At 39.7% G+C, this 26,990-nt stretch overlaps 1 protein-coding gene across 1 annotated transcript in view; it reads left to right on the top strand.

Annotated features, from left to right (window-relative positions):
• The window catches only part of SYT1 (synaptotagmin 1), a 484,861-nt gene extending 463,574 nt beyond the window's left edge, over positions 1-21,287 (top strand). Inside the window, exons 8-9 of the mRNA XM_027842531.1 lie at positions 14,852-14,985; positions 20,742-21,287. Coding sequence (XP_027698332.1) covers positions 14,852-14,985; positions 20,742-20,948 — 341 coding nt within the window. The 3' untranslated portion in view covers positions 20,949-21,287. The remainder of the gene's footprint in view (positions 1-14,851; positions 14,986-20,741) is intronic.
• The last annotated feature ends 5,703 nt before the right edge of the window (positions 21,288-26,990 follow it).

Raw genomic sequence — 26,990 nt, 5'->3', positions numbered from 1 at the left:
CTAAGTGTGTTTCTCTGTGATACCAAAATACTATTGTAATTTTACTATAAAAAAAGAGGATGAGTTTCAATGACAAACTACATCACCAGAAACTTTTTCCCCGAGAAGTAGAAACAATTTAGGAGACACAAAGATACATCATAGGTACATATCAAACCACTGAAAGAGATGTATGCCAGGATGTCAGAAGAGGGGATTATGGTAAATCGCTAAGGAATAACTAAAATGGCATCAAACGTGAGCAAAGAATAAAAAAAATATGCATTTTTGAGAGTCACAGATGGGAAAGGCAAGAGGAGGGAGAGGGAGAGGGACCTGTCAGGCAAGGAAGAGAGGGGAGTGGAAGGAAGAAGGGTCATATTAAACACAATCCTCTGCCTCTAGAATCTCCTGGAAATCAACATCCCACAGTGATGGCTAGGCCAGCTTCCCTACTCATTCTCCCCAAAGAAGTAGAGAGATATTTTGATTTTTACCCCAAAGAGGTCATTCAGTCTTTGAAGATAGTCTCACAAGGAGACGCCATATTATTGTTTTAGAGGTGGAATAGAACCATCCTCTTCTCACCCCAAACAGGGAATCCCTCTGCCTACATGTTGATGCAAGACACTGCTTTAATAGGATGAGAATTTAATAGCATAATTTTCATTGGAAAATTAGGGGAAGAGGGCCCTTTAGGACTCCTAGGTACCTGAAGTAGGCAATACTGCCCCCTGGGAGCCCTGGAGTGATCCGGGGCACGGGGGCAGTAGTAGTCTAGGGTGTGACTATGGGGCATTGAATAAAAATAAGGGGACTGTGGAAACACAAAGAAAGAAGAGAAGAAATTTTTGAAAAACCATCCATACACATTTCATCTGTTGTAGAACAGAGTTAAAGTTGTAGTGATTACATCATTTTCCAAATAAACACACAAAATGTAAGTTGTAACCGATCAGTGGTCAGGTCCCCCAACAGGTCTTAACAAGCAAGTGACAGGAAGTCCAGCATGGATCAGCAGGAATATGTGCATGTAATAACTTGTTCACAATATGATACTATATGGTTACATGACGCAACATTGCATCATCAAAATTTCAATGCAGGAAAAAACCCACAAATTTACAATAAATTATCAAATTTAAGATGCATCATTTTCTTTAAAAGTATTTTCCATTTTTTTGAAATGATGCAAACTTTTTAAAAACCATTAAAGGGTTAAAGAAAGTCGATTTCGGAGGGAGGCAGCGGGGCACTGAATAATTTTTTTTAAAGGGGGTAGTAGGCCAAATAAGTTTGTAAACCTCTGCTTTAGGTAATCCAGTGTTTAAAATTCATTTATACTAAAGTGTAAGCACAGGGCAGCTAGGTGGCACAGTGGATAGAGTGCAGGGTCCAGAATGAGGAGGATCTGAGTCACTTACTAGCTATGTGATCCTGGGCAAGTCACTTAACCCTGTTTGCCTCAGTTTCCTCATCTGTAAAATGAGCTGAAGAAGGAAAGGGCAAATCACTCCGGTATCTTTGCCAGAAAACCCCAAATTGAGTCACAAAGGCTCGGACATGACTGAAAAAGACTAAACAATACAAGTATAAGTGTAATTTTCCTAATATAATAGGATTATAGAAGAGCTATGAAGGGATCTTTAAAAACCATCTAGTCCAACTGTCTTATTTTACAGTTGAGGAAACAAGTAGTCAGAGAGGTGCCAACCCATATTCAAGTTCATATTGCGTGAGCAAGGAAAAATCAAGGTTTTTTTTTTTCCCCATAATCACACAGTTCTGGGCATAAATCAATGCCATCGTCAACAAACACGAGTTAATTGCAAATACCAGTCGCTTACGGTTCTTTCCCTGCTCCCATAAGGCCTGAGATAATCCATTTCTTCATTCTTAAGAAGCTAAACAAATTTGGATCCTTCATACATTCTAGCCTACTTTTGAGATCCCCCTTCCTCCATAGATCTTTATTAACTGGACTTTATGCATTTCAAAAACTCAATAAATCATACCTTTGACTCACAGTATCCAAAACATCTCAGTAATAAGATTCAGCTCAGCATTCCTGATATCACTTTATAGCCATGAATAACTTTATCTGTTGACTTCAGGAGTGGGAGGAAACTGAGGGGGCAGAGGGGGGATAGGGAAGGAAGAGCTTGAATTAGTCTGGAGTCTCCCACACCAATATTATCTCATGTAAAAGGCACTGAAAGAATTACTCCTGTTCAGGTTTCCATCATGCACTATTAAATTCTTTACATTACGAACAAGATGCTAGGTATGGAAATATGAGCCTCTTAAACCCATACCCGTCCTTCAACTCTCATCTCAACCTTCTACAAGCCTTCTCTACTTCCATTTGCTGTTATTATCTCTAATCAACCAATCAGCAACCACTTATTAACTCCCTACTATGTGCCAGGCACTATACTTGGTTCTGGGGATGTGGAGACAAAAATGAGAGAGTCCCCACCCTCAAGGAGCCAGTGCTCTATCCACTGTGCCACCTAGCTGCCCCATAGAATAATGTTTTTTTAAATGCATAAAATAAAATGTAAAGAATTGCAAAGGAAACAAATAAAATTGAAATTCAGGTATCAGAAAACATTTCAATGGTTCATATAACCATGGTTAAGAACCCCAGATTGAAGGTTCTTAACCATGGGTTATAGGAATGATATTTCAGCTCTAGAACCCTCTTATTGATCCAATGAATGAAGTTGATTAGTTACTATGGAAACAAATAGGCCAGGTCCTACTGGTCTAATCTGGTTTAACACTGGAATAGAATAAATTCATAGATACTTCTTTAGATATGAACCATTTCGAAGACTGAAGAATTTTAAGATAGGAACTGGGCAGAAATCTTGATTCAAGGTCCAATTTTCATAACTAAATTATATCATGAATACTAAAACATATATGTGTGTATAATATACATCCATATTTTGTGGTTGTGTTCTGCTCTAGAACATTGGTATTTAGAAGATAGTTTTTTTTAATCTTCTTGAAGGTCATTCCCTTGTAGACTAGAACAGTCATTTTATACGAAAGGAAAGAAAAATCAATTTCATGAAAAAAGATCATTTTTCACATCTGTTTAACTTGATTCAAAGCCTTTTACCTTAATGGTTTGGATATACTACCTTCCCTTCCCTATCTTCAGCTACAGCTTTCAGAGCAGAACCTTAAATAGAAGTTTTCTCACCTGGGGCAAAAAAAAAAAACCAAAAATTGGGAGGATTGTGGAGGGACAGTGTGTTCCAGAGGCACCAGGGACATCCCAAACCTGGGTATGACCATGCTAAGAAAGGGAGTTGTTTGACCTACACCTCCCCAAAGGGTTGAAGGGAGACAGACCCCGGGGAAAGGCATCCAATGAAATGGAACCATGGGGAGTAGCAAGTCAAATCCAGAAGAAGTGAATTATGTTGCTGCACAAAGCAACAGAAGACCATATGGTAAGCTGCAGAGACACCATTTGTCCAGTAGGAGAAGTGCTGCTCCCCACCCCCACCCCAGATATTGGCACTCTGGGACAAAACCCTATTTCTCAAGTTAGTTACAGCTCTGTGTAAGAGTATGGGTGCCTACCATACCCTGGTCCATTCAAAAGGCTTAGATAAAAATTTGGAACGATTTAGTAATGGCATCACAAGAAACTAAAACCACCATCCCTTTTACAAAAGAAAGGAAATTCTTTAACTCGAACTAGCCTGAGTTGGGGGGGGGGGGGGGAGGGGGGAAATGCCACATGGTGAATGAGAGATGAGAGTCCAGAATTCATAAAGAAATAAACAAAGTTGACAAGCTCCAGATATATCCAAAATGGAGCCTTGTATCTGAACACATTGTACTCTGCCTACTCTGTATTATCAGAAAAGGAAATTCTTTCTGATAACTGCACCATTGTTTCCTGGAAGGGAAAAGTTAATGTACTACAAAGTAGGAGACAGGCAGACATTATAAAAGAGATTTGACTTTCTTACAGAGTTATACATCATTCTTTAAGAGAAAAAAAAAGATAAATGAATCCAGGGAAAGAAAGCAAAATGCCCTAAGCCCTACCCAGCTTCAGAGTAGAGATAGTGAATTTGCAATGAAGGTTTGACAATGTTCTTAAAGGAGCTAGTCTTGGGAAGGCAAAGGTTGTGTGTGTGTGTGTGTGTGTGTGTGTGTGTGTGTGTGTGTGTGTGTGTGTGTGTGTGTGTGTGTGTCATGAACTTGGCAAAGACCACACCAGAGCACAGCTGCAATTACACAGCTTTGTATTTCGCATCTTTCCAATCGGCTCCCGGCTGCTTGGAGCAGGGACTGAGCTGCTGGAGTTGCCAGTAACAGTAGGGACATTAATGGGTCTCATTAAAGTCTATTTTGTCATTTCAACCAAACCTCCTCCTGTTAAGCAACCAACAGGACTTCTAAGGCTCCAGGAAACTTTGAATTCATGAGATCGAGGATAATTTACTTTCTGGGAAAAGTAGTTTGTAGACACCAAATACAGAGCATAGAAATTACCTATTCTTACTTATTTAAAATACACAGGCTTGCTTTGCAATGCAGGTGGCTCTGGCTTTCGACCATAAATAATATTCACAGAAGGACAGCTTTAGAGTTGGAAGACACCTTAGATGTCATCCAGTCCAACCCTCTCGTTTTACAAAAGAGGAAATAAAAGCCATGAAAGGTTAATTGACTTTTCAAAGTCATAGAGGTGATAAGAGGCAGAGCTGAAGATTTGAACCCAGGACCTCCGGTTTGGCTTGGTCTAACTTTCTTTTTCCATCACACAATATATGCCATTGCTCCTAAAAAGTTAAGTAGAAATCAAAATGTTATAAATCCAATCACAAAATGTGCTAGGAGAGGGTACTGTTTAATGGAATCTTGTGGCAAATCCTTTGGGGAAGCAGTGTATCACTGCCTCATTTCTATGTAAAAAGGCAGCCAGTCTATCAACAGCATTTATTAAGTGCTCACTATGTGTGGAACATTGTCCTAAGCATTGGGAATGTAAAGAAAAAACAGAACACTGGTACTGCCCTCAAGGAGCTCACATTCTAATGGGGGAGGCCAACATGAAAACCACCAGGCATATACAATATATACACAGAATAGATGGTGGATTCAGAGGGGGTGCCACTAGCAGCTGATGGCATTGGGAAAGGCCTCTCACAGAAGGGAAAATTTGAGTTGAGTAAGGATGAGCTCATTCCAGGCATGGGGAACAGCCAATGCAAAGGTATGGAGATGGGAGAGGTGGTGTTATGTAGGAGGAATGTTGTTGTTGTTGTTCAATCATTTTAATTGTGTCCAACTCTTCGTGACCCCATTTGGGGTATTCTTGGCAAAGATACTGGAGTGGTTTCCAATAGCAAACCTCCAGCTCATTTTACAGATAAGGAAACTGAGGCAAACAGGGTTAAGTGACTTCCCCAGGGTCACACAGATAGTAAATGTCTGAGGCAGAATTTTAAAGCAAGCGTTCCTGACTCCAGGCCTGGGGCTCTATCCACTGTGCCACCTAGATGCCTATAGGGCATGTTATCTCACATAAAAACTATATAGGCTGACCAGTAATCTACCTTCCTTAGCATTTTTACAGCCTTTTTATCTGGATGTACTGCTCCAGAGGAATTCATCTTCTGCTTTCATTCTGTGCCTCAAGAATGGAAAGACAAAGTACCTACATAAAGCCCAAGAGTCAGGCTCAGGTTTTAGCACAACCATGCTCTAGGTCAAGGACATTCTGTTGAGTCCAGATAGGAGAGACATTATTTTAAAGCAGATCACCCACAGATATGGGCATCACTCCAAAATACCCTTAAACTATGAGCTCTTACCATAACCCCATAGGGCTTCTTTTTCCAACCCCCAACCTCTTTTTACCACAATTCTTTTTAAACTACTTCAGGCTGTTTTGTTTTTTCAGCCTTAGAGTTTAGGATTGGGCAGGGCCTGATGGAACACACCACTCTTTGTTTCAAGAAGCTCTGAGAAAGTCCTCATGGATCCCGGAGATTCCACTGGATATGATTTTAAGAACTATACCATACTCTAGTCCATGAACTGTGAATTGTTTTCAGGGACTCCTTGAACTTGGATGGGAATAATTATATCTTTATTTCAATATAATTGCTTTCCTTTGTGCACTTAAAAATATTATTTCAAGTGTTCCATAGGCTTCACAAGACTGCCAAAAGGGGCCAGGATACAAAAAAAAGGTTAAGAATTCTTGGACTACTCCAATCCAATCCAATAAACATTATTAAGTGCCTACTATATGCCACGCTCTGTGTTGAACACTGGGGGATACAGTTGATAAAAAGTAATAGTCAGGGGCAGCCAGGTGGTGCAGTGGATAGAGCACCGGCCCTGGAGTCAGGAGGACCCGAGTTCAAATCCGGCCTCAGAACCATAACACTTACTAGTTGTGTGACCCTGGGCAAGCCACTTAAACCCAATTGCCTGACCAAAAAAAAAAAAAAAAAAAAACTAAAACAAAAAGTAATAGTCCCTGCCCTCAAGGAGTTTACAATCTAATGGGGGGAAAAGACACAAAAGGAGGCAGGAGGGGTATCCCTGCTCCAGTTTCTACCCTCTATAAAAGCATGCATTAAAAGGAATTTACTACTCCACTTTCTAGCCCTCCAATCAGAGGTAAGAAGGTAATGGAAATGCCCTCCCTAAAATAAATCCTAGCACAGACCCTCAGGCCTATTTTGCATCCTTTCCACAACTCATCCTCTCTTTTAGCCCAGTGATTACCACTGTATGTGGACCCCTGCAATAAACTTGTGGGAGAACACAGTCAAGGGTCATGTAGGATGTGCAGGCATGGATGGGTTTCAAGCTGCATCATTGGAGGCGATGTCCACATCAGTGGGATCACAAACCCACTAGAGTGTTGAGAGCTCCTCACCCCTAGTGACTTTTTTTTTTTAGGCAATTGGGGTTAAATGACTTGCCCAGGGTCACACAGCTAGTAAGTGTCAAGTGTTTGGTCTGAGGCCAGATTTGAACTCAGGTCCTCCTGACTTCAGGGCTGGTGCTCTATCCACTGCACCACCTAGCTGCCCCAACCCCTAGTGACTTTTAAAAAGATGTCTAGGAATAAAGGGCAAGTAACAGAGGATTATGGGAAACTCTGATATCACCTCCTACAAGGGGCCTCTTCTGATTCTCCCAGTTGCTAGATCAAACCAATCTGATTCAATTCAGACCAATGCTATAGCCTGCCAAAATGTTTTTGGATCCTGACTCCATCATCTAGTACATTAGCTAATCTTTCCTGTTTTGTGTCATCTGGAAATGTGATAAACATGCCTTCTATGCTTCTATCCAAGTCATTAATAAGAATGTTAAGCAGCCTGGGGCCAAGCATAGAGCCCTGGAAGACTGTACTAAGGGCCTCCTGCCATGTTCACATTAAACCATCAACAGTTTACTCATTGAGTTTGGTCATCTCCCAGGTCTGAATCCATCCAACTGAACTGTCATTTAATCCATATCCCTCCATCTTTACTACAAGAACGATAGGAGATATTTTGTCAAAGCTTTGCTAAAATCTAGGTAAACTCCTTCCATAGCATTCCTCTCTTCTGCTAGATTGAAAATCTTGCCAGAAAAGGAAATGAAATGAGGCTGGTTTGATTCCTTGTTGATGAAGCCATGCTGGCTTTTTATAATAACAGCTTCCCTTTAAAAATGTTCACTCTTCTAAGGTATCTCTTTAATTCCATTTTAGAGTTTTCCCAAGAATCAAAGTCAAACTCACTGGCCTAGAGTTTGTGGAATCATCTCTTCCCTTTTTTGACAACTCAGATGGCATATTCCTTTCTCCCATCTTGTGGTACCTCTTGCATTTTCCACGATAGTTTAAAATATTACTAACAAATGACTCAGCACATCTGGCAGTCCTTTCAGTATTCAAGTAAAGTATTCCACAGGGTCTGGTACCTTGAATTCACTCATCAAGGCCAACTAGGTGCTCTCTAATTTTTCTCTTTGCTTATCTTTAATATCAATGATGTTCATCTTTTTGTTCTGTCATTTGCAATGCAAATGTAATTCTCCGTGTCAGAGAAAAGAGAAGGAAAATCATAATCAAGTGGGCCCTGCTCAGGCATCATGCCATCTCCCCCAAGATGCTAGGCCTTCTTTAACCCTCTTTTTTCTTCTAATATAGTTTTTTAAGCATCTTTTTCTTCTCATTGGCTTTAGCTTTCCTCATCAGGCTCAGCTCATTCTCAGATTTAATATTCCTGACACTGTTTTTACAGAACTATGCCACCAGGCTCTTACATTCATCTTTTGTTACCTGACTCTGCTTCTATCTTCTATATATTTCTTTTTTAACTAGACTTAAGATTTCATTAGTAGAGAAAACTCTTTGATGAATAAACCCTTTATACCAGAGCAGTTCTCAAACATTTTGGTCTCAGGATCTCTTTACAGTCTAAAACATTATTGAGAACCCTTCAAAAAGCTGTTGTGTATGCGGGTTATATCTATTGATATTTACTGAATTAAAAATTAAAATGCCTTAGTATTATTATGAAAATAGTTTTGACCGTGCAGATAGCCAGAAGGGGGTCTCAGCCCCCAGCCCCCACCCCAAGTTCCCTGGACCACACTTGGAGAGCCACTGGATTTTATCAATCCAAGTCAGCACTGTTACTTGTTGAGCACTGAGCATGCCTCAGCTAGGGTCACACAACTGGGATGTGTTAGAAGAGAGACTTGACTTCAGGGCATCCTGACTCCACGGTCAGCTGCTCTTCATCCACTGCACTCCATTCCCTCTCAGTACTTTTGTTTTTAATCTAAGTTGGTTAATAAGTTTTGTCTTACACATCAGCTTCTTCAGACCAATCCCATGTTGTTGTTTTTTTCATCACTGTGAGTTCACACAGAGCTGTAAAACTTATGGTACCTACTATCCATGGAGGATGGTAGGATGGCTCAACCAGTCTGCCATGATACCAGAAAGTACAAGAACCCATGGTCTAAATGATTTGTAAGGCTCCTTCTAGCTATACATCTTACAAACATGAAATCCATGATTAAAGAATCAAGGTCAAAGAACTCCCAACCTGTTCTCAGGTGTTTCCTCCCCTGATCCTGCCCAGGTAGCTAGTAAGCTCCTGCTATCTTCCCAACACTACCTTTGAATTTGGTTTGGACTCGTGGGATCTGAAATCTAAATTCCTGGCTTAGCCACTGACTAGCTGAGTTACTTCATCTGTGAGAGGGAAGCTTTGGCACAGATGACCCCTAAGGTCCCTACCAACTTTAGATCTGCACTTTCTGTGTTCTATCACCTTTCAGATGATACATTCATACTTAAATATAACTGATTAATAAATAAGAAGGATCTTTGATTTCATCAGCATTGAGAAACTCTAGTTGTGGTAAATCCTTCCATAGAATCAAACCAACAGAACAACCCAACTGACACTTTAAGACTTAATAGACAAGTCTTATATAGTTGCCTTGGACACAAAGAGATTGGGCAGCTTGGTGGCAGAGTGAATAGAGTGCTGGGCCTGGAGTCGAGGAAACCCATCCTGAGTACAAATCTGGCCTCAGACACTTAACTATCTGTATGATTCTGGGGAAGTCACTTAGCCCTGTTTACCTAAGTTTTCTCATCTATGAAATGAACTAGAGAAATGGCCTAATTCTTAATTGCAACATCACTAATGTGAAAAGAAGTTTAATAGGAATGTATATGTATAGCCTATATCAGATTGTGTGCCGTCCTGGGGAGGGTGGTGGGGAGGGAGAGGGACAAAAACTTTAAACTCAAAAGCATATGGAAGTGATTGTTGATAAATCAAAATAAATTAATTAAAAAAAAACATTTTTTTAAAAAGAAAATGGCAAACCACTCCAAGATCTTTGCCAAGAAAACCCCAAATGGAGTCACAAAGAATTGACAGGACTAAAAAAAAAAATAATTACTTGAAGAGATTAAGTTAAAAAATTTTCCCAGGGCCACACCCTTAGTAAGTGGTATCCCAGGAATATCCTCAGCCTTCAGCTTCCTTGAAGACTCTACTCAAATCCTACCTTTTGAAGGAGACCTTTTTAGGTGCCCCCAGCTGTTAGTACCTTTCCTCTGAAATTCCCTTCCATTTACTCAATGTATCTCTGGCCATCCCCCAGGACTGAAACACTCTTCCTCCTCCCTTCTGACCTCCTTGGCTTCCTTTAAGTCCCAACTAAAATCTTACAGGAAGCCTTCCCTAACTCCTCATAATTCCAGTGCTTTCCCTCTCTTAAGTATTTCCTGTTTATCTTGTATATTGCTTGTTTTACATATATTTGTTTCTATATTGTCTCCCTACTTTAGATTGTAAGCTTCTTGAGGGCAGGGACTGTTTTTTAACTCTTTTTGCATCCCTAGCACTTAACACAGTACCTGGAACATAGTAGGTGTTTAATAAATTTATTTAGTGAATTTGGATGTTGTCTTCCCTACTTGAATGCGAGCCCCTTAAGGGCAAGGACCATGCTATTTTTTTTTACCTTCTTTGAGTCCCTAGGAGTTAGCCCATCTCCAAGCACACAGTAAGAACTTAATAAATACTTTTAGAGTGAATGCAGAGATATACTTTGAACTCAGGTCTTCTTGAGTCCAAGCCCAGCACCCATTATGCCTAGGGTCTCTGCAACTGGTTGATAATTATCTTAAATCAGTTCTCTCTCTCTAGGGCATTCCTTTTTTTTTTTTTAAAAGAATCAAAGCCTTAGGATAAAATTGTAGCAGACCAATAGTAGAATTAGACCCTTGGAAGTTTACAACTCAGTCAGCTCCAAGGAAGGGTCTCTATCAAGGCTATTATCAAAATGGATGATCCTCAAGTCATTTTTCCAAGCTTTGCAGGCAATCAGACCTTCAATCTTTTATCCACAGAATTCTTACTTATAAGATATATAGCCAGAAGGAACCATCCAGACCATCTAAAGGGTCAGATAATCTAACTCTTTTGGTATCACAGACTCCTTTGGCAGATTGATATAACCTATGGACCCTTTATGTGAATATTTTTTAAATACTTTAAAAAATACTTAGGATTACAAAGGAAACTAATTATATTTGTTTATGTTTATTGAAATACAGTCAAAATATGTTTTTAAAGTTCACAGAACCCAGTCTAGATACTAGAGAAATCCAGATGTTTTGCAGATAGAGAAACTAAGGCCTAGAAAAGCAAAATGACTTAAAGTTCACTCAGTGAAGAGCAGAGGGAGGATTAGAATGTAGCCTTCCAAATTCCCAATCTAATATTCCACATTTTCTGTCCATAGATCCCAATTCCTCCCAAGGTCCCTGACATGCCTAGAAATGCAATGGCTCCAAAGTCAGACAAGAAGGGAAAAGAAAGCCATGGCACCTTGTATGCAGAAAGTCAGTGTGGTGTCATGGAAAGAGGAAAATAATCCTGGATTTAGATTCAAGGGTTGTTTGCTATTCAGTCATTTTTCAGTCGTGTCTGACTCTTCCTGACCCCATTTACGAAGTCTGCAAAGTGCTTTTTTTTTTATAACCTTGTAAAATAGGTGGTAAAATTTTGCTATTGTTATTCTGACCTTGTGACCCCATTTGGGGTTTTCTTGGCAAAGATACTGGAGTGGTTTGCTATTTTCTTCTCCCATTCATTTTACAGATGAGGAAATTAAGGCAGATAGGGTTAAGCAACTTGCCCAGGGTCGTACAGCTAGTAAGTGTCTGAGATCAGACTTAAACTCAGGAAGATGACTCTTCCTGATTCCAGGCCAGGCAGTCTGTCCCCACCTAGCTGTCCCTAGAGTCAAAGGAACTGAGTTCAGATTCTGCCTTTGCCATTTACTACCTCTGAGACTTTGAGTAAGTTACTTTATCACCTCTGGGCCTCAATGTCTTCATCTATAAAATGAGGTGGTTGAACTTGATATACCCTAAAATCCCTTCCAGAGGAAGATCTGTGGTGCTTTGATGTTAATATTCCAAGACTATTTATTGTCTGACTCTCATTAAGCTAACCTGACTTGTTTTCAGCCCTGGGATATGGACCAGTGCTTGTTTTCATGGCTGATTTCACAGCAAACAAAGGATCGCCCAGAGACACAGTTGGGATTACCACGGCAAATCAATCTCTTTCCCCCAGTGCCAACCATCCGGCTCCTTTGCCTAAATCAGTTCCTGAGTCCTAGCAGAAAGAGTAGATGTATTTAAACTTGGAAACACAAATACCATCTCTGGCTTCGGACCCTGTGCCAATCCAAAAACACAGGTTGACAGCCATTGTTGCTGTAATTATGTTTGTTTGTAAAGGTGCCAGGGAGGGGGAGGAAAGGGGAGGGTTTACCAAATAAACAAAGCCTCTTGTCATCAAGATATATTCATATTGAAAAGGCCAAATTCCTTTACATTCCAGGATGGGGCTGCAGATGTATCTATTTACACTGGGATTTCTAGTCATTAAGCAGCTCTTTTGTCGAAGGGACTGATTGCTGGCTCACCAGCTTTGGTCTGTGTACATGGGAAGGTTTGGAGAGTTTTGAAGGGTTGCTTTCCCCTTGGGAGTTTTAGAAAAACCAGAAGACTTGAACTCTTAGAGAGAAAATTAGCATGCATTCTTCCTGTGGCTGATTTGTCCACATAGAAAAATTAAATAAGGCAATCCCAGTCAAAGCCTTGCTTCCCATGTAATAAATTCAAACTGGTATTTGCCCCAGTGATCCCTTGTAGAAAATGCTAAGGGAACCTCGGGTTGGTCAGTAGAGGGGAGGGGCCCCTCTGTTCCATCACCTTCATTTTCTTTTTTTTTTTTCCAATTTGTGGTAATAAATAAGCATTTCCATAACATAGTACAATAAAAACCTTGCACATGAAACTGCAAATCTACTATACACAACTTGATTTTTCTTTCCCATACAACAAATTTATCATGCAAATTTCTTTTTTTTCTTCCCTTCCTTCCCCATGCCCTAGAGATGGCTACCATTAGTCACAAATAGATAGATATAGATATAGATAAATAGATAGCTATGTATATATATAATAATTCTATACATACTTCTATTTATCAGTTCTTTCTCTGGATATAGATAGCATCTTTCTTCATATGTCATTTCTAGTTAATTTGGGTATTTATAGTACTCAAAATAACTTTTGCTTCTTCCTGGAAAATACTATCTTGAACACTGAGATGGTATGGAGGAGTATGGCTCTTATAAAATCTGGGAAATGGAAGATTCTTGGAAATAATCCTTTTCAACTAAACCCATGATTTCATTAGCACAGTGTACTCCCAGACTGGAGATTCCCTCCACTGGTATAGATCAATTACTTCTCCACAAATTATAGTCTTAGAGACGTGTGAGACAGAGGGGATGGGAAGCAGGGAAGAGGATAAATGACTTTGCCATGGTCACACACGTATCAGAGATGGAATTTGAACACAGATCTTCTTGACTCCATGGCTAGCCCTCTATCCACTATCTTTCTATTTATGATATACCTATTATTAGATTACAGTTATAATAATTTTTTATGATACAATCTAGCATTTCTATATGGCACTTTAAGGTTTGCAAAGCACTTTATAAATAATATCTCAATTTATCCTCACAACAACCCCGGGGGAGGTAGGCATTATTATTATCCCCATTTTGCAGATGAAGAAACTTGACTGAGGGATATTAAGTGACTTGCCCACAATCACATAGCTGGTAGGGCAGAATTCGAACTCAGATCTTACTCATTCTAAGTCCAGCACTCTCTCCACTGTACCACCTAAATATACTCAAATATATGTTAAATTACAAATGTATTATTTTAAGTAAAAAATGATCATCAAATGCTAAATGCTCACATATGGGTAAAACCTAAGCTCTTTTAGGGCAGAGATTGTCCAGATTTTGTCTTTGTATTCTCAGCACCTCACACAAAGTAGGTGCTTAATAGATGTTGGGGTTTTTTTTCCCGGTTTGGTTTTTTATTGATACCAAATAAGCCTCACAACAACTCCATGAGATAGGAACTACAGGTGTTAGTTTACTTATTTGTCAAGGAGGAAAATGAGACTCATGGAGATATAATTATTTGCCCAAGGTCATAGGACCATAAATACTGAGACGAGAGGCTTTCACGTTCAGTTCTCTCATTTTACAGATGAGGAAACTGAGACTCAGAGAAATGATTTACCCAGGATCATCGATTCAGAGTTGGAAAGGACTTTAGAAGCCTTCAAGGCCAACCTCCTCATTTAACAAATGAAGAAACTGAGACAGACAGAGGTTAATTGACTTGCCCAGGGTCACACAACTAATAAGTATCAAAGACCAGATTTGAACCTAGGTCCTCCGCACTCTAATTCCAGAGGCAGTCAAAGGCAGAGTAGATAGAGTTCCAGGCCTGGAGTCAGGAAGACCTAAGTTCAAATCCAGTCTCAGACACTTGCTAGTTATGTGACCACGGTCAAGCCACTTAACCTTTGTCTGCCTCAGTTTCCTCAAGTGTAAAATGGGATTAAAAAAAACCCACCTCCCAGAGCTATTATGAGATCATATTTGTAAAGTGCTTAACACAGTACCTGGCACACAGTAGGTGATATATAAATGCTTATTTTCTTCTCCTTTCCCTATGTGGGAGATACTCTTATAAAGGCCTTTAAAACTAAATTTTAGCACATTGCCTTATACATAGTAAGTACTTAATAAGTGCTTGTTTTCTTCCTTCCTCTCACTAGAATCAAAATCCATTATAGAGTTGTTTCCTTGCAGGGAGGTACCTGTCTCCTTTACAAGGTTCCACCGGGAAGCAGGATAATGTGTCCCTGAATTCCTAACTCAACGTTCCGTTTGCTTTCCTCAGATCCCTATGTGAAGATTCACCTGATGCAGAACGGTAAGAGATTGAAGAAGAAAAAGACCACCATTAAGAAGAACACGCTGAATCCCTACTATAATGAGTCATTCAGCTTTGAAGTACCCTTCGAGCAAATCCAGGTAATGTCAAACACGATGATGTCTCTCCTGCTTTGAGCTTCACTCCTCCAGACCTCCAAAATATCCAAAGCAGATCTCATTAATTAGTAAGACAGCTATGCCTCCATTAGCACCTATGTTCCCATTCTCCTCCCATGATGCTTAGGAGATGCCCAATGACTTCAATTTGTCTACCAGGCCCCACACTCTCCCTGAGTCCTCCCCTCCTACCCCTACCCCAAAACACAGGCGAAAAAAAAGACCAGGCATGAGTTATTTTGTATTGAGCAGAAATGAATTGGCAAAAAGAAACTCCTGATAATGCTGATAAATTAGCAAATGCATCCACAACGTTCAGAGCCCTAAGAACAGATGGGTTTTTGTCCATTTTTCTCCATATTACACGAAATATTTCATAGGCCAAGGTTTCCCACTGCATCCTGGGCCATCTCCAGTCATCCTGATCTATAGCTAGCCACTGGACCCAGATGGCTGTGGAGGAGAAAGTGATACTGGCGACTTTGCACAGCCTTCCCTCACTTAAATCCAATTCACTTGGCAAGTCATGGCATCATCTTCGTGATGTCATGGTCCTCTTTGCAAATGAAGGACAAACCACACACAATCACCTACGATTTCCTTCCCCTATGAGCCTATGAATAAGAGAAGGAAGAGAAATTTACTATCGTTGCTTATAACCTAACCGTTCAGTATCTTTCATCTTTAATTATTATAAAAAATGATTAAGGGCCACAAGAGGGAAAAAAAAGTCATTACTTAGAATTCGGCCTCCTTGGCACCCCTTGGGAATGGGTGCATCATTATTTACCCAAACAGTAAGCTTCTCTTTACCTTTCAGCAATAGGAGGGGAGAGGGAGAGAGGCAAAGGATTCTCCATCTGGAGACTTTTAGAATGAGAAGTTGCAACCACACTATTGGAGGCCTTTTCATGTTTGAAATTCCATGCTTTGTAATGATAGGATGCAAATTCCAGCTTCTGACAGGCTCTCTATAAATGGGAAACTTCTCCTGCTGCTTCTCAGTGGGGACCAGAGTCAGATTGTTATACTTAGAGCAACACTATTCCTCTATTTTAATGAAATAATTGATACAGGCAATTCCTTCAATACCAAAATAATTAGACCATGAACAGGAAGGGAGGCCTCTGAGATAAAGGGGAGTTGACAAAGCTTCAGGGTAGTGTGTGTGTGTGGTTTTTTTTTTAATAACCCATCATCCTCTGAGCAACAGAGGTTGATTTTCATATTCCTGAACATTGTTTTTGGACATAATGCCTTATCAGTACATCACACCTTCATTCCCTTCAGAAGGCTTTTCTCTTCTGGAGGGGGACAGAGGATTTATACAGAGCAGAACAAGGCACAAATGGACCCATATATTTGATTACACTGTGCCATAGTAATTTTTGGGTGACTAGAGGGTGCTGGGCCTGGAGTCAAGAAGATTCATCTTCATGAGTTCAAATCCAGCCTCAGACACTTACTAGCTGTGTGACCCTAGGCAAATCACTTAATCCTCTTTGCCTCAGTTTCCATAAAACGAACTGGTGAAGGAAATTGCAAACCATTCCAGTATCTTGGCCAAGAAAACCCCAAAATGGTTTCACGAAGAATAGGACATGACTAAAAAAAAAAAAACAGACAAACACAATAATAATATATAGATTGGACTATAGGACCCCCAAGGTCAGTCAACAAGCATTTATTAAAATTCTGTTATGTGTCAGAGCACTAAGTGCTGGGAATACAAATATGAGTAAAAAGGATGATAGTCCCTGACCTCAAGGCTCTTACATTCTAATAGAAGAAGACAACACATAAAATGGAGTTGAAAGGTTGGGGCAAACAACAGGGGCAGTGTGAAGTCTAGAGAGACAGAAGCTGAATTGGGAGATGGATGGCTATCCTGGGCCCTTCCTCAAAATGGAGGCTCTAAGAGGAACTCAGCAGTGGGAGAAGGGGACTTGAATGGAGGAATGTTCCAGGGTGAAAAAGCAACTGAGGCATAGTGGCAAAGTCCAAAAAGTGAGAATAAATGAAATCATGTTATTGGAAGAGGTTTTTAACGTACTTTAACCTATAGTCAGCTAGGTGGTTCAGAGCTCTGGGCCTAGAGTCAGGAAGACCTGAGTTCAAATCCAGTCTTAGGCATTTTCTAGTTTTGTGACTCTGGGCCAAGTCACTTAACTTCCATTAGCCTCAGTTTCTTCACCTATAAAATGGAGACAATGATAGCACCTATCTGCCAGGGTTGTTAGGAGGATCAAATGAGATAATATTTATAAAGCACTTAGCACATAGTGAGCACTATATAAATATTAGCTTTATTTTTTATAATTATTAATTTTATTATATTAGTTTATATATTATATATAAACATTTTATTTATAATTATTTGCTTTATTATATTATTATTACTTATATGGGATTATGCTTATACTACATGATCTTTACCTCTACGCTTTCAACCTCTGAGTTAAAAAAATGGGTTGGTGACCTTGCTCATTTATCCCAGCTCACGTGCTTGTCAGTTTCAATCCAGTCCCGATATCCACTTGGCTATCATGTACTTTCCACTTCTCTCCTAATAAGGTGCTAGAATTTCAGTTGACAATGACTCCCAGTCTCATCACAACCAAACTTGAGTCAGTGAACTCAGATGAAAAAACTGCTTTGGATCCTATTGGCAAATCCCTAAGCTATCCAGTTTCCTCCACCAATTTATTTTCCAGTGTGTGTTATTTGTGCACTTTGGGGTTCTGACTAAGACCTTATTCCTATGGTAACTAACACCCTCCGGCATTTTTTTAATTCTGCAAAACAAAATAATAAAAGAACGGGCATTGAGATTAAAAAAAAAATACTACAGTATAGTTCTCCTTGAGGCTGCAATGCTACACCACACTTAATATAAATTCCTTTTTTTTTAAGCCATCAATAATAGCAGGCAAAGCAACCATGCCAGAACACATATACACATGAAAAATAAAGCATATGTTGTTTCTAGGAAAAGGTTGTGGAAAAGATAGCATTGTGTCAAGACAGAGATGTAGAATGTAGAATACATTAAGCATAAAAATAATATTTATCTTGTTCTCCTTCCTTATGCATAGATACAGATTCTTTCTTTAGGGATGGCTGTCCCTATATTCCTAATCCCTACTATGCAAGATAAATGAGTATTCCATGCAATAAAGTGGAGACTGTAGTTTCCCCCACTCTGAGTTCCTAAGACCATCACAGAGTGCAAGATGTATCTGAAAAGCTTTCTGGGCTAAGTATAGCCAGAGTGTTTTAAAACTAGGAGCAACACCTTCTACTTGCTGTGAAGAAAATCCTGCCAAGCCTTTCTTCATTTGGAGGTCTCATCTTGAGTGCTTCTAGAAAAGTACATCCCTTCCCAGAATCAGCGCTTGCTGGCTCTCGCTCGCTCTCTCTCTCCTGCTACATGGAAATTTCACATTAGCTTTTAAGGAAATAAAGGTGGTTCCCCTTAACCATGATTGCAGTACATGGATTGCTTTGAAAAATGTAACCAGTGGGGCAGTTAGGTGGCACAGTAGATAGAGCACCAGCCCTTAAGTCAGGAGGACCTGAGTTCAAATTCGGCCTCAGACCAAACACTTACTAGCTGTATGACCCTAGGCAAGTCACTTAACCCCAATTGCCTAAAAATTAAAAAAGAAAAAGAAAAAAAAAGGAAAATTTAGCCAGAGAGGTTCTATTGGAGAGGAGGGACAAATGATGTCTCTTTTAAAGCATTTTTTAAAAATGTGGCCCGAAAGGAAACTTCTGGGTTTGTTTTTCATCTGTAAAATAAGGTACTTGGATGGGAGTTCTAAATTCTGTGATCTAACCATCTTATGACCAATGCTGTCTTGTTTTGCTTTCCCCAGTATGGAAAAAAAATACCATCCTCTCCAGCCACGATTCCCTTCCTAGCTGACTTAATCCAGCCCTATACAATGGGGACTGGAGGGAGAGATGTACTGTGTTGGCTTTACTGTCATTATGGGGCATCTTACATTTTAAATTTCTGCAGTAAAGTCATTCTCTGGTTTGACCCTGGATCCACCTTCCATAGCAGGACGGTTCACAGAATGTAAAGTTAGCCAGCAAGGGTTTATTAAGACCTTACTATGTAGCAGGCACTGTGCTAAGGTCTGAGGATGTAAAGAGAGACAAAAAGTCCCTGTCCTCAAGGAGCTTAAACTCTGAAAGGGAAAACAACATCTATAGAAATAGATACATACACAATAGACTCTTGCTTGAAGGTTTCCAACACATCTGAATCTGCATCTATGCCTTGTTGCCTTCCATAATTATTTTTCATTCCCTTAAACTGCCTAGGACCTGCCCTCAAATATACCTCCTCCTTAATTTAGCCATCATGTTTAGTCCTAAGATCCATCACATGTAATTCTAATTAAGGAAATATTCTACTGAGGAAAATATTGAGGGTCAATATGTGCCCAAAGAAACAATGCCTCCGGGTAGGGAAAAAAATGCATTAAAAAATGTTTTAGTTACTCTGTTCACATAAGGTGGATAGAACACTAGGCCTATAGTCAAGATCTGAATTCAAATTTACCCTCAGACACTTACTATGTGACCCTGAGTAAGTCATATTACTTCTGTTTGCCTCAATTTCCTCATCTGTGAAATGGGAATAATAACAGCATGTACCTCTCAAGGTTTATGGTTTTGGTTTTGGTTTTTTTTTTTTTGAGGATAAAATTAGATAATAATTGTAAAGAACTTAGCATAGTGCCTGGCACATGGTAAGCATTATATAAGTGGTAGCCATTATTACATAAGGGAAAGGAATGCATACTCTATTCAAATAAATTCATATAAGAGATATCATCAAGTAATTTCTGATCAACTTGAGGCACATTCAAAATCTAAGTACTAGATGTCACCAAACACAGTCTCATATTATGAAGAGAACATCCACTTAGGGATAATAAATTTATTACAGATCAATGCTTTGCACATAGTACGTACTTAATGAATGCTTGGTGATTGATTACTTTTTAAAAGTCTGAATAATTTTTTTAAAATGCATTTAATTGATAACTTTTATCTTTGCATCATTTCCCATTTCCAGCCCACACTGAACCTTCCCTTGTGCTAAAGAAAAACAAACAAAAACTTGTGAGCCAGACTGCCCCTAATAATGTTTTCACTGTTCTAGCCTAATAGTTTCTACCTCCTCTATGATGACGCTTTTTAAAATACTACTTATTTTGTCCACACAGCAACCATGTTAATCACTTTTTTTTAACGTTGATCTAGCTAAAGCAGCACAAAGTTTAGGGACTTGCCCAAGGTTACCCAACTATCTCCGGGCCAAACTGAATGAATGAAAAAGTATTCATTAAATGCTTTCTATGTGCTTAGTACTGTGCTAGCTAAGTAAGTACTGGAGATATAAACAATCCCTGCCCTCAAGGAGCATATTCTGTACTTGAGAAAGATAAAACGTAAAAGAAAGTGCAACTACAGGGCAGGTGGAAAGGCCCAGGGTGTCTACGGGAGCAACAATGGATGCACAGCATGGCCCAAAGGTCCTTAAGTTGCATCAGTAGGTCAAACCAGGAATTTTGGAGTCCTCATTCCCAGCCATTGACCATTTTGTCTTCATCTTGCTTGATTTCCAACCCCTTTCAGCTTAGACTGCTTTATCAAGAAGAGCTTGGTCCCTGTCCCCTTGTGATCTCCCTGTTCCTTTTTTTTCTTCTCTCCCCTTTTAGAAAGTGCAAGTTGTGGTAACTGTTTTGGACTATGACAAGATTGGCAAGAACGATGCCATCGGCAAGGTCTTTGTGGGCTACAACAGCACCGGCGCGGAGCTACGACATTGGTCAGACATGCTGGCCAATCCCAGGCGACCCATTGCACAGTGGCACACCTTACAGGTAGAGGAGGAGGTGGATGCCATGCTTGCGGTCAAGAAATAAAGGGAACAGAAGAAGCCTTTCTGCATCTGCCCATATAGTGCTCTCTAGCCAGTATCTGTAAATACCTCAGTAATATGGGTCCTTTCATTTCCAGCCATGCATTCCTAACCCAAATCAGTGGTCCTTTAAATCCTGTTTTAATTTGCACAACTTTAAATGTAGAGAGCCCCCTAAGACCTTCACCACCCCACTGCCCCCCAAATCTACTCTTCTTTTAAGCAATATGATGTGTAGATAGAGCATGACAGAAATTATTTATTGTATCACACTGTTGTATATACCAGTATGCTAAAAATTTATTTCTAGTTTGTGTATTTGTATGTTGTACGAGTTTCCTAATCTGTGTATATCTAGATGTTTTTAATAAGATGTTCTATTTTAAATTATGTAAATTGACTGAGATATAGGAGAGCTGATAATATATATTAGGGTTAAATATTGTATCGTCTGCATTCCAGCAAAAATTCCAACTTGCAAGGCACTAGTACAGTTACAGTGACATCTTAAAGGACAACAAATCTGAGCTTTCAACTGAACCATTCAAATAACTGGATATTCTTAACACTGCACACATGGAGGGGGTAGATCCCATTTTGTAGAATTCTTTCACGGGCAACTTAGCATGATCTGAGCAGCTCTATAGCTGACCTCAAGGAAGCGTAGCCACAAGTCAATAGAGTACAGTTATCCCTTCCACATTTCAACTTTCCCCATGGCGGTTTCGATATATGGTGGGTTGGCATAAGAAATTAAATCAGAACTTGGGGGAAAGTTTTGCAGAAGCTGCGGAAGACACGTAAAGACCAGCAGATGACACAGAAAAAGTTTAGAAACTTAGAAATGCAGGATTGTTATTTTTTTAAAAAGGCATTCCAGTAGACTCTGATATCATACAAGAAAAGGTCAAGTCCTTATATGATTCCTTAAAGGCAAATGAAGGTGGACGGTCTACCCCTACGAATTTCACATGAATTTTCCATATCACAGTGGAGGGCAGGGGAACTGTGCCCCTAACCTCCTCGATATGGAAGGGATAACTGCATAGAATTTGTCTGTATATACTTTAAAAAGCTGAAATCTTGGCTTTATACTCAACAGATGAGAAAGCAGTTGAATGGGAGGGAATTATTTCTTCTTATTGCACCTAGAGTAAATAACATGATGGTGTTTGGTGTGTGTGTATGCGTGAGTACGTGTATATTCATTGTGGGGAGTGGGGGGGATGGGGAAGGGAAAAGGCTGGGAGGGGAGAAGTCAGCATTTGTGAATCACCACCTGACCATCCCAGAAGATGCTCTCCATTCTCACCTTTATATAAAATGTGCATCCTGGGAATTCTGTTGGAGATTTCCCATTCTGGATGAACTCTTAATGGGTTTGCACATTAGACTTTATAATGAAATATTTTATTATACAAAACCAGATTAGAAGGAATGCAGAATATTTTTCAACACAGCAATCTGTGCTTATTACACAAAACGACTTTGTGGTCAACAGTATTGTAATCCCATCAAGACAAAAAAAAAAAAGGACAAAATTTAGCCATAGTTCTGAATGCACTTCGATAAAGCCAAAACAGCTAGTGATCTTTTATATGCTCTTTATACTGAAATGAGTTTTAATTTGTCCTTTAAAAAAAAAAAGATGAAACTAAACAAAGAACAAGTTCTAGAAAACTGAAGCAACCTCTTCTGTATACTAGATGCTCGTTTCAGGAGGAGTTTTTAAATGTTTTCAATGTTATTATGTAGTAATGGCACTATTATGAAGTTATTTGTCATTCCATAAGAGTCTTCAAAGACTGCTCTGTGTATCACTGTGACTGCCGTGTGTGCTTAGAAATCTAGTTTTCTCAGTGGATAGCAATCAATTTATTCTGTAGTGATATTGTTATAATACTGCCATTCCCTTCTATACTGCACTGCCGGAGGCCCACGTAGCACTAACGGTTCGAGTTAGAAATGGACCAACGCAGAACTGAAGAGCTACACATCGGACAGGGAAATTTCAGAGAACGGGTGGACCACGCAGCATGTTGTTGAACACTGTGCAATATTCCATACCTTAGCCCAACCTGGTAGGTCATTGCCTTATTAAATGAAGGGCAATCTACCATCTCATTCTGCATCTAGACTCTTTCCACATCACTTCAGACTTTTTCTCTCTTTTTCTCTTTCTCCCGAGACCAAATTTTGGGTTGACTAGGCCACAGACAATAACAGTTCTTCTGAAGCGAAAGCTCATTTTTCCAGCAAATCAGAAACACGTAACCTTGGCCTCACGTTCCAAATTTATTATACTTATCTTCATACCAGCATGCCATGTTCCTCACTAACTCCAAGGAAAATCAGCTAGGGCTGCCAGACAAAAGGCTTTAGGCATACCCAGCAATCCCCCGATGAACGGAGACCCTTTCTTTATACTTTCTCGATAAGGGATGAGTTGGGTCCTTTGGTTGTTTAGCCCAGTCACGGCAAAAGCCACCAAACTCTGGAACTGGGACGAGCACAGAATGAAAAATAAAGATTGGGAAGGGGGGGGGGGCAATTCTCTCTCCCGACTTTATCGTCCCTAAGCCATAATTTCCTTTACATGTGTTTCCCATGGAAGAGGCGTCCTACGAGAATAAATGCCTCTATGTGTAGGAAGAAAAACCAAAATTGAACAGGACTTCTTTTAATCAATTTTAAGGGACCAAACCCTACCAAAGAGAGGGGCTAGATTAGCTTTTGGAGTGTTGTGTGTGCATAACCCAGAGATTTAACTTCGTCACATCCAGCTTTGAGTTGCTCGTACAGAACCCAGAAACAAGCAGGTTCCAGCTGCCAGATAATTACACATTTCTCTATCGCATTAAGTACTCTTAATGCATTCTCTTCCAACACTGCCAGACACACTGTTGCCGTAGTAGAATTGGTTGGTACTCTCTGCCATCATGCCCATGACAGTGACTGAACCTGCTTTTTTGACCAAGATGACCATCCATCCTCAGATAAGCCACATGTACCTTTCTGACAAAGCTGTGTAAAGTATTAGAAATCTGATGCTGTAGAGAGATCCTAGTTGCCTTCGTGTATATTTACTGCCTGCTTGAGTGTTCCTATATGTGGGTTTTCTCTGTATCTTGTAGAAATGTTGGGGTGTTCTATCCTGCCATAACGGCCCGTGGCCCGCGAGCCGACAACTTTAGCTGTATTTTTCCTTCATTTTTTTTTTGATGAGGTGGTTAAAATTTTGTTTCACTTTGTGTAGTGAACCCCATAGTAGTTTTCTGATCGTTGTTACCAATGACCTGACCTATTCCACAGATATTCAATAAAAATGTTTTATTTCCTGTTGATGTCGTGGTGTTTCCACTCTTTTCTTTCTCCCTCCCACCACTGAATTGCAGAATAAACGGCTCTACTTCTATTCCTAAGTCAAGGGCCTATTGCTTTGGGATCCCAGTGGAAGCCGCTGGGGAGCTGAATGAAAGTCTGCAGCTGAATGCCAGTTTTTGTCTCTTGTAGATGAATACAGAACTGACTGAAGGTAAAACAAAGCCTGATGAGGATTTGGCCCTCACTTCCTAGCATTCCTAGGCAGTGTTATTCTCAACATGTGTTTCTCTGTTTGTATTTATGGGCAATTCATTTGGCCCACCTTCAGGCTTTCTAGTGTGCCCAAAATACGTCCTCCGGGGTTCTCTCTCAGTAGCTGGCTGAGTCACATATGCATATCTCTTAGCACAGAATGGAATTGAAAACAAGATTTTTTTTAAAAAATTCCATTTTCAGAAGGAATGATAAAACATTAAGTTTCCCACCTAGTAGAAGGAGGGGTGGGGGGGGTAAAAAAAAAAAAAAACAATTCAAAGCCACAGGATGTAGAGAGACTGCTTTGGAAGAATAAAATACCTACTGCAGAATTTCGTTTCTTTGATGAAGATCAAAGTGTGAGAATTTTGTGATTTTTTTTCCATAGGCTCCAATCACCACTGGACCTAACCATATATTCTAAAATCAATTTTATCCGTTTTCTAACTAGGTTTCATGCCATCCATCACCAAACAAGCAATAATTAAGTTAAAATTATTAGACATTCCAGGGAGAGGGCAAATGGTCATACCACACAATGAGAAATCATTTGGAAAAATGACATTTACCATACAGGCAAAGAAAAAGCAATATAAGGCTTTATAAGATTTTTTTCAAAAATAAATTACTGTAATTAAAACTGGCTACATGTAGGCATTTAAGTGGTTTAGTTTTTGTGTTTAAATAATCAGGTGAATGTGGCCAAAAACTTTTTTAAATGTTTCCTTGCCAGTTCGCTTAAAAATAAATCTAACACTTATTGGAACTACAATCTACTCTTTTTTTTTTTCCAAATATGTTTATGACTAGGTTCATACTCAACGTGCGTGATAGGAAGTCATTTACTAAAGGCAGGTATCCAGTTTCCTGCCTATCCTCATAAGCACAGAACCTGAGAGTTGGAAGGGACCTCAGAAGCCCATCTTGATCAATTGATAGATAGCTAATAATTCTCTCAGCAACATACCCAACAGATATTTTCCTCTGCTTGACAATCTGTCTAGGAACCACAGAACTCACTTCTTCCAGAGATGGCTTGTACCACTTTTGGACTGCTCTACTGTTAGGAAATTTAGAGTTTTTTGTTTGGGCTTTTTTTTTTTTATACAACTTGTTTCTTCCATGTTTCCTAACATTAACGTTTATATTGGGGACCTAAAGGGCTCCTCTCAGATTCACAGGCATGAAGCAAAGTCACGTGCATATTTTATTTATGCCCACAGTTTATGATCACTAATTTGGAAATTCCAAATGTGGTTGCTATTGTCTTTCCCCCCAGCTCGTCTTTATTGCATATTCACCGGATAAAAGGCCTCCAATGCTCAGTGACCGATATAGGCTGCAACCAAAACTGGAAATTAGATGTTGAAAAAGGGCCATTTGAAGAGGGGAAGCAAAGTAAAAAAGGCAAGAACAAAACGACTAAAAATACAAAGAAAGGAAGACACTTTCCAAAAAATGAAGACTCAGACCTATGCAGGATGAACCATTAAAATTAGCAGGCAAAACATCATACACATTTTCAATGATGTGTTTGGGACCTGCATGATTATTCTGCTTGTGTTCCCATGAGCTGCAGCCATTTTGAATACTCTGTTTACCTACCGCTTCTACCATCCCTTTTACCAACCCCAACTCCCTTATTTCCCAACATAGACATTTCCTATGTTGAAAAGAAAACCAAGAAAAGCATGCTGTCCCCTATGGAATCTTCATAAACAAACACACACGTGTGCACACTTCTCTAAAACAATAAATAGATTGCCAGAAGATACTTCTCTCAGTAAAGAAGGTTGCTTTGTTCCTTCTAGAGCTGACAAAGGACTGGATTATCTGGTGGCTTTATCATTGCGTTATTCAGTACTGACTCCTTCAACCTATTCATCTTCTTATCCCCTTGCAGGCTCAGTTCTACCCTCCTCTTACCTTTACTGGAGTTGGGGTGAATGGTTCTTAACATCCCCAATAAACTGTGAGACTGAAGCAGTAAATTGGAGCTGCAATATCTGCCTGGTCCTTCTTCCCTCTCTCTCTAGGGCAGCTAGGTGCCATAGTGCCCAGAGCATTGGGCTTGGAATTAGGAGGACTCATCTTCATGAGTTCAAATCTAACCTCTGATACTACCTAGCTCTGTGACCCTGAGCAAGTCACTTAACCCTTTTTGCCTCAGTTTCCTCATCTGTAAAATGAGCTGGAAAAGGAAATGGCAAATCATTCCAGTGTCTTCACCAAGAAAACCTCAAATGAGGTCATGACTGAACAACCTTCTTCCCTTGGGTCGGAGGTCATTTTACCTCAGACTTGAAATCTGAGATCTTAAAAGTAAATAGTCCCTTCCCTTTTCAATTACTTGCAAATCAAGTCTCTTTCTAACCTGGGTTTTTCACAAATTATCCTGCAGGCCACTCAGGCAGTCTTTCCATTTAAGCAAAAACTTACTTATAAAATCCAAAATTTCAAGCTAAAG

Source organism: Vombatus ursinus, unplaced genomic scaffold (genome assembly GCF_900497805.2).
Source record: "Vombatus ursinus unplaced genomic scaffold, bare-nosed wombat genome assembly UNPS02014874.1, whole genome shotgun sequence".
NCBI lineage: Eukaryota > Metazoa > Chordata > Mammalia > Diprotodontia > Vombatidae > Vombatus > Vombatus ursinus.
The sequence above is the reverse complement of the archived record's forward strand: the minus strand, read 5'-3'. Positions and strand labels throughout refer to the sequence as shown.